The sequence below is a fragment of the Astatotilapia calliptera genome, chromosome 19 (genome assembly GCF_900246225.1).
Source record: "Astatotilapia calliptera chromosome 19, fAstCal1.2, whole genome shotgun sequence".
Lineage (NCBI taxonomy): Eukaryota > Metazoa > Chordata > Actinopteri > Cichliformes > Cichlidae > Astatotilapia > Astatotilapia calliptera.
The window spans coordinates 18,622,949-18,636,397 of record NC_039320.1 but is presented as its reverse complement, the minus strand read 5'-3'; the positions used below and the strand labels follow the sequence as shown (position 1 = coordinate 18,636,397).

At 37.5% G+C, this 13,449-nt stretch overlaps 2 long non-coding RNA genes and 4 gene segments (V, D, J or C); 3 read left to right on the top strand and 3 right to left on the bottom strand.

The window, feature by feature from the left end:
- Positions 1–221: 221 nt before the first annotated feature.
- Positions 222–1,829, bottom strand: LOC113012037 (immunoglobulin kappa variable 4-1-like). The segment is given in 2 exon segments: positions 222–998; positions 1,091–1,829. Coding segments are annotated over 2 exon segments (378 nt in total).
- Positions 1,765–3,021, top strand: LOC113012698 (Ig lambda-3 chain C region-like; the record flags this gene model as incomplete). The annotated part of the segment is given in 2 exon segments: positions 1,765–1,873; positions 2,496–3,021. Coding segments are annotated over 2 exon segments (426 nt in total), but the record flags the coding sequence as incomplete, so codon positions are not given.
- Positions 3,022–6,108: 3,087 nt separating this feature from the next.
- LOC113012697 (immunoglobulin kappa variable 3D-15-like) lies at positions 6,109–6,746 on the bottom strand. The segment is given in 2 exon segments: positions 6,109–6,440; positions 6,533–6,746. Coding segments are annotated over 2 exon segments (384 nt in total).
- Positions 6,747–7,690: 944 nt separating this feature from the next.
- Positions 7,691–8,219, bottom strand: LOC113012038 (Ig kappa chain V region 3381-like). The segment is given in 2 exon segments: positions 7,691–8,014; positions 8,160–8,219. Coding segments are annotated over 2 exon segments (357 nt in total).
- A 3,933-nt stretch (positions 8,220–12,152) lies between these two features.
- Positions 12,153–12,808, top strand: LOC113012040 (uncharacterized). The gene is made up of 3 exons (XR_003270635.1): positions 12,153–12,185; positions 12,350–12,473; positions 12,590–12,808. It is a non-coding gene; the product is annotated as an uncharacterized LOC113012040 (long non-coding RNA).
- A 124-nt stretch (positions 12,809–12,932) lies between these two features.
- On the top strand, positions 12,933–13,408 carry LOC113012042 (uncharacterized). The gene is made up of 3 exons (XR_003270636.1): positions 12,933–13,033; positions 13,129–13,279; positions 13,385–13,408. It is a non-coding gene; the product is annotated as an uncharacterized LOC113012042 (long non-coding RNA).
- Positions 13,409–13,449: the final 41 nt, after the last annotated feature.

Sequence of the window (13,449 nt, the reverse complement as noted above, 5' to 3'; positions counted from 1 at the left end):
CACATGACATAACCCAAAAACCAAAGAAGGAACCTGGTGTCCAATGCAGGAAAGGTTATTAAGTCCAATCTCATCATGATCTGATGATGAGATCATGATTCCTTACATATGACAGACTGACACCCACGATAGTAAACATGAGCTTATTGCGATAACCACAGGTTGTCCTTTTGGTACTTCAGGTTTTGTACTGACAGAACTACTGATACAACAGCACTCCGACGCAAAGCCAAGAGAATTGGTTGAAAGTAGATCTGTAGTAATGCAAAGATCAGAGAGGCTGGGCATGAACTCACACTGGGAAAAGGAACACGCCTGCTGCTCTGATCAATATGATTTTTGAAGAAAACTTTGTGTGAGAGAGATCACTGCTAAAAAGTGTTGACAACAACAAGTTAAAGCTTCGATCAAGCTTTAATGATCTTCATGGCCTTCATGGGAAGATATTGGGAATATAAAGCTTAAAAAAAAATAAAAAAAACAAACAAAGTCTTAATGCAATGTGATTATTAGGGAAATGTAAAAAAGAAACAAAACTGTGAGTTGGTGAGGTTACTGTGTTCAGTGGTCTGTGTCAGAGTTTCTTCCTCTTCAACAGCTGCAGTCAGTTCCTGCTGTAACAGCTCAGTGTCTCTGCAGTCTGACTGAGGGAGGTTTTTGTACGACTACAAATCACTGTGTGAACACCCCACCGCTGTGGTAACTCTGACAATAATAAACTGCTGCATCTTCAGCCTGAACTCCACTGATGGTCATAGAGAAGTCAGAGCTGCTTCCACTGCCACTAAATCGAGATGGTGTTCCTGACTCAAGCTTTTTCGCGTATCTTATTAGGAGCTTTGGAGTCTGTCCAGATTTCTGTTGATACCAGAACATACCCTCATCACCATCAGACCATCTGTAAACAGCTTGGCTGGTCCTACAGGTCAGAGTGACAGTGTTTGAAGGAGTAAATGTCACTGCTGGAGGTTGAGTCACAGTCACCTGACCGCTGCCTCCTGCAGACAAAAACAAATCATTCATTTATCAGCAGAAATCAATGAGAGAAAAAGCAGCACATCATGTTGGAAATGTTGCTGAGTGAATGAACCTGTAAAACAGCAGCAGGTCAGCGTCCAGATGAGGATGGTGATGAGAGTCATGGCGGTTGTGCTTTCTGCTGTGTTGACTGACAGATGTGAGTCCTGCAGTGTTGAACTCACAGGACTATAAACCTTCTCAGTTCTCTGGAGGATCAGCTGATGATGCAAAGCCTGCTCTCTATGGAAATCATTTCTCTGCTCTCAACACACTGAGGGCAATGTGGGGCACAGAATCAGAAGAAAAATTGTTTGAATTAATACCATTAATAATTTTATGTAATAGAGGAAAATATATTGGAAAGATTTACGTATTTTTACCACCTGGATTAAAATGGCACTCTGGTTTGTATGTTTACTTTTTGATTTTGGTTTCAACAAATACAATATACCTGTATAGCTTTTTTTAAATTATATTGTCATAATTTCTGAATTCATGATTTTTAAAGTGTTTTTCTGTTTGCTGTTTTAAGCAGTTTTGTGTGTGTGTGTGTGTGTTTGTTTGTTTTTAAAATAGCTATAGGTTTATGTGAAAATTAAGTTTTGTCTTTCAGTTCTTAGTAAAAATACAATTAAGATAATTATGATTTGAATTCATTAAATTATTTTAAGTCACTTTAGTTAAATCATTTTCTACATGTAATCAGTTGTACTGTGATGTTTTACATGACAAAAAGGTTAATTTTCAGTGGTTAGAGGTTTGTTCGGAGTGCAGGAGGTTTTTGTACGGCCACTTAATGAGTTTGTATCACTGTGGTACACATTTGGCGGAGGAACCAAACTCATCGTTGGCTGTAAGTACCAGAAATTTGTCATTTTTATAAAATGTAGTATTTATTAAGCATTTTTTTAAAATATATTAAACAGAACTTTGATCAAATTCAATGATTATTATTAACTCAATGTCATAATTTTATAATAAACTTTTCTTCAATCAATATTCATTCAGTCTTTTAAAGAACTGAATTTACAGAAAACAATTTTTAATGTTCTTTTGGTTGTTTTTTGCTTCTTTAAATATTATCCGGTTAAAATATTAAAATCTGTGATAGTGAAGTTTTAGCTCACTTTAAATTAAAATGTATTTTTACTTATTTAAAGTAAAAACAAATATTGAATTATGTTTTGTCGACTTAAATTTTTTTTACTAAGTATACTTACATCAAGTTTTTATTCATGGCTGATCAATTTGAAATTAAGTTTAAAGGAAGTGAAAGAAACAGATGTGAAGTTTTAACTGTATTCTCATGAGTGCTTTAGCTTTGTCAGTTTCAAATATGAAAATAATCACAGGTTCAAGTTATTAACTACATGATAAAAAAAAGATTTGATCAATAATCACTGACTATATATTTATTCAGATGTTTGTACATTTGTATCTCTTTTCTCGATTATCTTCAACCTTTTCTCCTCCAGCGGGTGTGGTGAGGCCCACCCTCACAGTCCTCCCTCCCTCCAAAGACGAAGACAAACAGAGTAGTGCCACTGTGGTGTGTTTGGCAACCGGGGGATTCCCCTCAAACTGGAATTTGGGCTGGAAGGTGGGGAGCACCAGCACATCCTCAGGGGTGTCAACCAGCCTGGAGGTCTTGGGGACAGACGGCCGCTACAGCTGGAGCAGCACCCTGAGCCTCTCCGCAGACCAGTGGAGGAAGGCGGGCTCAGTGAGCTGTGAGGCCAGTCTGAGTGGACAGAGCCCCGTCACTCAAACCCTGGACCCTGACCACTGCTAAGAGTAGAGCTTCAGCAACATTTCCTGTCTGCATATGATGTGTTTTATAGTTTGATGAAGCTACATGTTTCTGTTCTTGCAATATCTCTGCAAACATTTGACTCTCTATTGATGTGCATGCTAATTTGAGCAGCTATTATTATCCATGTTGTTCTTTAAAACCGTGCTGTAAAAAAAAAGTCTAAATCACAAAATAAAATCACAGCTTAAGAAAAATCACTTTTCTTTGGTCCTTTTCACAATACTTTATCAAATATAAATGCTTTATCAAACCCGTACCTGTTTTTTTAACAAGGAGAAGCACCACAGTCTTTGGAAAAAACTCACAAAAAGCCCAGCCTCCAGGAGGCTCCAACTGGAGCAGCCGTTTCTGCAGGTGTTTTTTTAAAGGGAAGCTAAGTCTCTTCGTTAACTAGCTTGGTTGTTCTACAAACAGGTGGTGGCACACAATGAGCAGGTTCAGACTGATCACATGGGAAAACACTAAACTCAGTCTTAAACAAAATTCTTCATCATCTAGAATGGCTTTGGCAAAAGAAATATAGAGCTATATGAGGTTAAAACATGACAATTTTATTGTTCTAACAATATAATTTTCACATTTGAAGTCTCACGCCCTGAGTCAGAAAATCCAACATCACAATCTGAGTTATAGAAAACATCATTTTGCTGTACTTTTCAGTGTGAGTGAATGAACAGTTCAGACACTCAGTGACAGAAGAACTTAAACTCTGAGAAGCAATGAGGCATAAAAATCATGCAAAACACATTTAAGGAGGCAAACACACATCTGTTCTTGTAAAGTAGAAAGGGTAGGTATCATGAATGTTCATGTGATTGAGCTGACATATTATTTTTGTGTTTTTTCTCCTTGATACAGTTTCACTTTTGTCTTTTGTCTTCTTCCTAATGGTAAAATAAGCAGCAACATGGCAAAACATACTGTCCAAAGTCCTGATGTGAAAAAATGTTTTTTCTCCTCTTTGTCACACATAAATTCAGACAGAATGCTGGAATAATGGGTTTTATCTTAATATCGCTGTACTTTAAATCTTCGTGTGGTTGGACTTTATTACTCTCGAGTGAAAGGCTGTCCAGCTTTTTACCCATTTCTCCTTGTTACAGCTCTAGCAGTTTGTGTGTTGTGTGGGTGTGCCCAGTCTCTTCCAGGAGCTCAGCTGCCACCCATTTCTCCTGAGGAACCAGTGCACTACTGTATTCATTCAGCAATCAGCTACCCAGAACTATAGAAGCCAGTGAAGCACTGCTGACTCAGCGAGTGGGCCAGCTTTGGGTGTTGAGCACCTACTGAGTATCTGGTCTGTGCTGGCAGCAGAAGTAAACCTGTAACTTGGTTAAGTATCTTGTTTTCTTTTCCCAGGATATTTTAGGTTGTGGTTGTTTTTGGTTTGGTTGAAACAGTGGTCTAACTCTTTCTTTGAGTGAATCCCTTTTAATAAAACTTATTAAAAAGCTATGCTGTGAGGGTAGTTGCAGGGGCATCCAAAATGAACACAGGAAGTCGCGTCTCTCTACATGAGCCAGTGTGCAGGGTACAACACTACTATACTGTTGCCAACAACAACTTGGAGAGTCAGAGTGCATCTGGAAAGTATTCAGTGCTTCAGTTCCATATTTTTGTCATTTTCACCTTAAAATCCTAAGCAATACCCCATAATGATGAAGAGAGAAAAGGCTGCATTAAATTGCATTAAAAAATGAAATAAAAAAGGCAAATATGACATGTATAAATATTCACAGCCTTTGCTCACTACTTTTTTTCTGTAATGATGTAGTATTTTTTTAAAGTTTCTCAAATTCTTCCCCTCAAGTTCAGTGAATTTGGATCACTACTGTCAGTGCACAACCATTTTCAGATCCCTTCAGACATATTCAGTCAGGTTCAAGTATGGCTCTGGCTGGGACACTCAAGGAACTTCATAGAGTGGTTCCGAAGCGACTCCTGTTATCTTGGCTGTGTTCTTAGGGTCATTGTCCTGTTGGAAGATGAACCTTCACACCAGTCATCTGACCGCTCTGCTGTACTTGCCTGATTGGTGGAGTGCCGTAGAAGGTGGTTCTCTCTCCATAGCCTCTGACAAAGCTCTATCAGGTTCTTGGTCAGGAAGCCTGCTGTACGAAGAGTCCTGGTGGTTCCAAATTTAGTTGTTTTAGCTATGATGTGTTACGTTTCGGTGTTGTCAGTGTTTTGTTTTTGCGTGACTGTCATGTGTTTCCTGTTTTACTTTGAAGGTCTGTTGTTATCTTAGTGTGTTCAGTTTACGTTTCCTTGTCTCGTCAGGTCTAATTTGCCCCAGCTGTGTTTCCCTCCTGTGGTCCATTCCCTGATTGCTCCTTCTATGTATTTAATGACAATGTGGAGGAAAAAAAGCTTTTGTTTAAAACTGAAAAAAATATATAACAAGTATTCACAGCCTATGCTGCAACACCCAAATCATGTCCAATCAACTAAATTTACCACAGTTGCACTTGTTATGGAAAATTTAACAACAACCTGCAACACACCCAGTGAGCTTGATGTGAAGTTGTAGAAACATCTACCAGATTATCTTTTGAAACGTGATGCACCTGACCTAAATTTTGAGTGTCATGGTAAAGGCCGTTTCTTTTTTTATAATAAATTAGTAAGAATTGCAAGTATACATTTTGTCATTTTGTTATAATGGAGTGTTTTGTGTAGAATTTTAACATCGAAGACTTAATTCAGCTTTGGAATAAGGCTGTAATGTGACACATTACAGAACAATTAAAGTACTGTAGATACTTTCCTTATGCACTGTAAATGAAGCCACCAGTTTTTTTTATTCATGTGATTATTATTGCTAATAATGTTTTTGGTCTTTGATATAAATCAGTAGAAATCGTATGGTTTCAACCAACGTGTTGTGGAGAGTCAATAGTTTGACTGTTGAGGAAATTGTTCTTGTTTTTCTTTTGTTTTGTTTTGTTTATACACGTGAGTTCATACAGTATTGAAAAATCAGATCATTTTGCTTTATAATCATCAAGAAGCTTAATGGGAATATAAATATAAAGAGAAATCTGATCTGTTTGTATAATTTGCCAACTCTTCATGTAAATAGTTGGAAATGCAATGACAAAGTAACTTTGTGGATTTTTTTTTAATTCCTTTCTAAAATCACCCCAAAACAAATCTATCTGTGTTCACTGGTCTGTGTCACAGTTTCTTCCTCTTCAGCAGCTGTACTCAGTTCATGCTATAACAGCTCAGTGTCTCTGCAGTCTGACTGAGGGAGGTTTTTGTATGACTACAAATCACTGTGTGAACACATAAGCACTGTTTATGTAGTGGTAACTCTGACAGTAGTAAACTGCTGCATCTTCAGCCTGAACTCCACTGATGGTCATAGAGAAGTCAGAGCTGCTTCCACTGCCACTAAATCGAGTTGGTGTTCCTGAATGTCTTATGCTTACATGTCGAATTAGGAGCTTTGTAATTTGCCCAGATTTCTGTTGATACCAGAACATACACTGGCCGTAACTACAGCCACCAACAGCTTGGCTGGTCCTACAGGTCAGAGTGACAGTGTTTCCAGGAGTAGATGTCAGTACTGGAGGTTGAGTCACAGTCACCTGACCGCTGCATCCTGCAGACAAAAACAAATCATTCATTTATCAGCAGAAATCAATGAGAGAAAAAGCAGCACATCATGTTGGAAATGTTGCTGAGTGAATGAACCTGTAAAACAGCAGCAGGTCAGCGTCCAGATGAGGATGGTGATGAGAGTCATGGTGGTTGTGCTTTCTGCTGTGTTGACTGACAGATGTGAGTCCTGCAGTGTTGAACTCACAGGACTATAAACCTTCTCAGTTCTCTGGAGGATCAGCTGATGATGCAAAGCCTCCTCTCTATGGAAATCATTTCTCTGCTCTCAAAACACTGAAGGCAAGAAGGGACGCAAAGTCAGAAGAAAAATTGTTTGGATTAATACTATTATACATAAAACTTGAATGATACCACTGACGTCTTATGGAATAGAGTAAAATATACAGAAAAATAATCCAGCATTTTTAATATCTGGATCAAAACAGCACTTTGGTTAGTAAGCTTACTTCACACTATTGGTACACATTACACCTCTATTGCTGTCCAAAGTATATTGCCAAAATCTCATAATTCATGTTTTAGAAACATTTTAGTTTCTGTGTTTTTCTTTTTTCTTTTTGCTGATATAGCTTTATTTCATTTGACAATCTTTTGTCTTTCAATTGGTAATAGTCCAAATAAAATTATGAAAATGACTAAAAATCATCAACAAATTTAAGTTATATTATTATATATTAACAATATTTCATGCCTGTGAAGCTTTTTATACTTTGATGAAGCTACATGTCTCCTCTGTTGCGATATTTCTGCAGACGTTTGACTCTATTAATCTAAATGCAGAATTCATCAGCTATTTATATTATATTGTGCTTTAAAACCATGCTGTGAGAAAGAGAAAACAAGTCTATATCACAAAATAACATCGCAGCTTGTGAAAAATCACTTTTGTGTTATTGTTTTTCCATTACTTTGCATAGAAATACTTGATCAAACCTCCATATTTCTCTTAGATATTTATACATTTACATTTATACATTTATGTATGTAAATATAAAAATACAGAAATATTTCTTTATACATATTAGTTTCTATCGGGGCACCTAACAGACCTGCACATGATGTTTTGTTCATTGAGATATATTTAAGTATTTCTTTTAATAAACAAAGCTGTGTATTTCTTCAGTTTTGTTTAGATTCTTTGTGTTTTTGCTTTTGTGGTGTCGAGTTGATCAGTTATTGCAGTCTGTCACTCTGCACCTGCAGCCTTCAGCCAGACTGAAGGAGGTTTTTGTACAGCTCTAAATCACTGTGTGAACACTCCACCACCATGGTAGCCCAGACAGTAATAATCTCCAGCATCTTCAGACTGAAACCCACTGATGGTTAAAGTGTACTGAGAACCAGATCTGCTGCCACTGAATCGAGACTGAGTTCCTGAGGAGAGACTTGATGCTTTGTATATAAGGAGTTTGGGAGGCTGTCCCGGTTTCTGAAGGTACCAACTGAGATCAGCACCAATATTTGAACTTCCTTTGGCGCTGATGGTCACAGTCCCACCAAGACTGACAGACTTGACTTCATCAGTCTGAGTCAGAAAATTATTGGCAAATGACTCTGAAATGAAAGGAAAAACATTTTAAAATGTATTTTTATTCACCAAAAACTTCAGAATGAATGTACTCATAAAACAAGCTGAGTAAATTTCACCAAACAACATTCTCCTGAAATATTATTATTAGTTTTTTTTTTAATCTCTCACCCTGACTCAGAAAGCCTAACAAAAGAACCAACATTGGAAACACCATCCTGACTCAGTTTTCAGTGGAAGTGCATGAGAGCATGTGTGACAGCAGAACTTAAACTGTGAGGAGCAGTGATGCATGAAAGTGTGCAAAACACACTGTAGGAGGAAACCACCCACCTCTCCCAATGAAACAGAAAACACAGAGGTCATGTGAGGAGAGGATCGTTCAACTTTTCATTATATTTGCTCATTAACAGCTGCATGGTTCCCCTACTGTCATACATCTGACACTAAAGACACTGATTGATTTTGATTATTCTGACAAACTGAACTTTATTTTGAAAAAAAGAAATATATGAATAGTGGTTTAAAGGAATGAATAACAAGCTGGTCTAACATTACTCAATTCTCTAAATAGTTTAGTCCTGTACAGCTCTCTAAAGCCCTGAGAAAGGGGGTTTATGCTCCATAGTAAAAGCCATAACTCAGGTATTTGATATTTTGAACCATGTACAGATGAACTGTATCTTCTCTGAAAAAAATAAATAAATAAAAAACTTGACTTGTCCTCTAATTTCCTCCACGCAGCTATTTTTTTCTCAGACTGTATTGCCGTTACTTTGATGACCCCAAATTTTACTGAGAAAGAATGAGTAACATATTTTAATATTTTATATTTTTTTATAACACACTCTTCAGTTTCAGATGCTTTTTGAATTCCTGAAAATAACTGCATTATTATTGCATTAACATGATGATGTTGGCATTTTGCTTAAACCTCACAGAGCTGTTTGATTGTAAACTCATCTGATAATAATTATTGAAGCTCAAAAAGACCAAATCCTCAGACTGTGAGGTAAAACGTGTTTTTCTTTAACATACTAACTACTAATCTAGCAGGTTGTATATGTTACTGCATGTTTAATTTTAAAGTCAGGTCTCTGTCTATGGCGGGGTCCCCAATCCCAGTCCACGAGGGCCGGTGTCCCTGCAGGTTTAAGATATGTCCTTGATCTATCATAGCTTAAATGGATAAATTCCCTCCTCAACATGTCTTGAAGTTCTCCAGAGGCCTGGTAATGAACTAATCATGTGATTCAGGTGTGTTGACCCAGGGTGATATCTAAAACCTGCAGGGACACCAGCCCTCGTGGACTGGGATTGGGGACCCCTGGTTAATCTAATCCCCCCAAAAAATCAGTATTCTGGAGTGCTGTCTCTAATCTCCTCCAAGAGATCATCGCTGCAGCACATCAATCCCTAACCAGTTTAATTTGATATTAGTTTTAACTGTACCAATGTGCTTGTTCTCACACATCGGTTTCAACACAGTAGTAATCTAGATCTTCAGCCTAAACTCCACTGATTGTTAGTGTTAATTCAAGTATGGATCTGATTCTGCTGAAACAACAAAGATCTAATAAACAGACACTAACTGAGTTGAGGTAATTACAGATTTCTGTGCTGGCTGTGCAGCTCAGAGAGACGGGCTTATACACGTATAGACAGCTGTCCACCCAGCAAAATATTAAAAATTGTCATTTTACACAAGGACAAACATTTCTATATGATACTGAAACTATAGAAAACTATTTTGCATTCAGGGTGTGCGACAGATATTCAAATTAATGCATGGGTCAGTGAGCACACACCTGCACCTATGAAGTCTGGGTGGATATTGTACATTGCTGCTGTACAAATAGTGCCCTCTTATGTCAAAATAAGAGAACACACATGAAATTGACTCTTATACATGGATCCAAAAAGCAGACTGCACATCCATGCAGGGCACATTTTTTTTTCCTTCTGATCAATTTTAATTTTAAAAAAAATAATTTCTGTTTGAACATGTTTTGTATGACTGTGTCTTATTTTGTGCCTTTTGCATTTGATGTATTTCTTTATAGTGTGTTTGTATAATTTGGCTTGTTTGGTTATTTGCATTTCCTTATATAGTTTTATGCCATTTTGCAATTTTTGTATAAATGTGGGCTTTTTGTGGTTATTTTATACTTTGTATGTTTTGTCATGTTTTCATTGTGGGTTTTTTGTCCTTGTTCACACTTCTGTTTACTGTCTTTGCACTGACTTACTGTGAACACCTTTCTTTTGTGTTCAGTTCTTCACCTAGGAGGTCAAAACCTTTTTTCCACATTTTGTATGTTACAGTCTCTTTGTGAGGAAGGGTACAGAAAAATTTCTGCAGCATTGAACGTCTCAAAGAGCACAGTGGCCTCCATTCTCCCAAATATTGAAGAACTGAAACCACCATGAGTCTTTCAGACATCAGGGTAGAAGGGCCTTAGACGTGAAGCTGGCCAATAACACGATGATAGTGATTCCCCAGAAAAATGCACCTGAAGGAACTAAATTCTCTGGTCTGATGAAATAAAGAACGCTTTAACCTGAATCCCAGACATCATGCGTGGAGGAAACTTGGCACAACTCACCAGCTGACCAATGCCGTTCCTACAGCCAACTTTTGTTTTTCTTTTCAGAAAATGTGTGCAGAACATGACTTTGTGTCAGCTTTGTCTTCACTGAACTGTTTTTCTTCCTCTTCAGCAGCTGCAGTCAGTTCCTGCTGTAACAGCTCAGTTGTCTCTGCAGTCTGACTGGGGGAGAAATGTTTTCTTTTCCCAACTACGACCATTTGCACTTGGATGAGTGACGAAACATTTCTCCCACAAAACGTTACGTCCAGATCAAGAGAATCAACTTTTTGGACATTTGCAAAATATTTTATAAAATTTTGAAAAGATATTTGATCAAGTCCAGTGATCGTTGTTGATCATTTTCATTATTTATGAAACAAAGTTGATCTCACAGTCTGCCAGATAACTTCCCTAGAAACTCATTCAGTTTTACAAATATCTAATTTTATGTAGAAATGTGGATATTTTTAAATTTCTCTTAAATGTTAATTCATATCTTTTTAGTATTTTCCAATTAAGATATTTCAGGTTATTTTCAAGCCTTAATTGTCAAACAAAGTGTTTGTGGATTTATTTCTTTATTGTTTTTATTTTGAAAATGACTTTTTTCAAATAATGATTTATGGATTTCTACTAAAAAAAATTAAAGTGTCAGTAACCACAGAACAGCTTTGAGTTCATGGATGATTGATTGTGCTTGTAGTTTACTACAAGTCCCCAACAAATATGTAAACATTACACTTAAAAAACGTGCTCATGAACTTTTACTCATATTTAATGATAAATATAAAGGTTGAATCACTATAAACACAGTTGTATACTTCTTTAGTTTTATTTTTATTCAGTGTGTTTGTGGTTGATGAGTCTTGTGTTAGTGGATCAGTTATTCTCATCACAGTCCAGCACGCTGCACCTGCAGCCTTTAACCAGACTGAAGGAGGTTCTTGTACTGCTATAAATCACTGTTTAAACATCCGACTACAACGACAGCCCAAATAGTAACAATCTCCAACATCTTCAGACTGAAACCCACTGATGGTTAAAGACTGAGAACCAGATCTACTTCTACTGAATCGAGAAAAGGTTCCTGAGAAGAGATTTCATTTTCAGTATATAAGAAATTCGGTTCAAAGGTGATGCTTTTCTTTAGTGGTTACACCTGCTGTTAATCAGTTAGTTTAGATTTTAAAATTTGAGACTGTAGATTATCTATTTTAATGCTAAATTACACATATTCTTGCTGTCCATTCATTTTATATGCTTTTTTGAAGAAAAACAAAAATCAGGAAGAAAAATGTTTATTGTTGTTGTTTTTTTTAGTAAGATGTCAATTTGTAGTTATTTAGTTATTTTTTTGTCTAAACAGACACGAAGGTCATTCGTGAAATAAGAGTCTTGACAGTTAAAGACAAATTTGGGCCTATTTTGGAAAAACTGCAGCATTTCCAGGATGGGATTGTAACCTCACCTGGACACACAGTACCAACCAAAACATTTACTGCAGTAAAGCCTTTGACTCCAAAACCTCCAACAGTTCCCATACCGCAAAAACGAGGACCTCGGCTTGGGACGTTGCTGCGCCGTGCAAAAGTCGTCCCTATAGACAGTAAGTGGTTTTCCTCAGTAACTGTAGAAGATGCTGAATAATCAAACTTTAAATTAAGAGATTATTTAAAAAGATTTTAATGAACAATTAATCACTGCATCATGTACAATGCTTCGAATTAGAAGAAAGTACCGTTTCTTTTTACTAACCTTGTTGATTATCAGACAAGAAAGCAGACAGTCAGTGCAGTCAGAATAATCCAAGAGAGGGCAGGGTCAAACTCCCGCCTCTAGCTACACCTGTAGAGAGCCTGTCCCACAGCTTTAGTCTGCTGTCTTCAGACGACTGGTAAGAAACGTAGTAAGGAGACATTAAATACTGCACAGAAACAGTGCTGCATAATGTGGCTGTGTTATTTGTGGTGTTCCTGAAGTCGTGTTCAATGTTGTGTTGTGTAAATACAGGATTAAGAAAAGACAGGGGTTGCAAACTATTCAGTCTCTGGCAAAGCACCACTCGGACATCCTGAAGACTAAACTGCATGAAGTGTGTCTGGTCCTCATTGAGGAGGTATTGCACACTTTATGTTTCTTATATGTGTTTCATGCAGCTAGTTTCCCTTCAAGTGCATACTACAGCCTCAACTGATGATTTTCACTCACATTTTAGGTGAAAAACCAACGCTCAGCAATAGCCTGTGAAGCCATACATGCCATCGATGAGCTCTACATTCAGCTCCAGAAAACAATGGACCCAGAAGTTGAAGCAACAGGCCGAGCTCTATTGCTGAAGCTTGCACAGACCAACAACAACTTTCTTCATCAGGAGGTCAATCTGGCGCTTGATGCCATGGTGGAAAATTGCAGCCATGGACGGATTCTGAGCGCTCTGTTTAACACAGGACTGACGTAAGAGGAGAGAAGAAGCTGTAGTGATTTTATTAGAAGACATGAAAGAGAGATCATGTTCACTGAGTTGTGTGTCTAATATTGTCCTTGCTCAGCCATCGCTGTGTCGCAGTGAGGAATAGCACGGCTCAACACCTGCACAACTGACAAACTTGGAGCAGCCGTCATCCTGAAAGCAGGAAGCTTCACTGAAAGGTTTCTAATTGCTGCCTCTAGAATGGCAGGGGATGCTGCACCTGAAGCCAGGTGGGTACTTTTAAATGGGTTTAAATGGGTTTGAAGTGCATCAAATTTATTTTCTGTGAGTTTACACAATTAATGAAAATTAATGACAACTGTAATCTTCCACAGGTACCATGGGCGAACAATCATCAAGAAACTGACCCTTCACAAGGACTTTATGAATTTGTGGATGA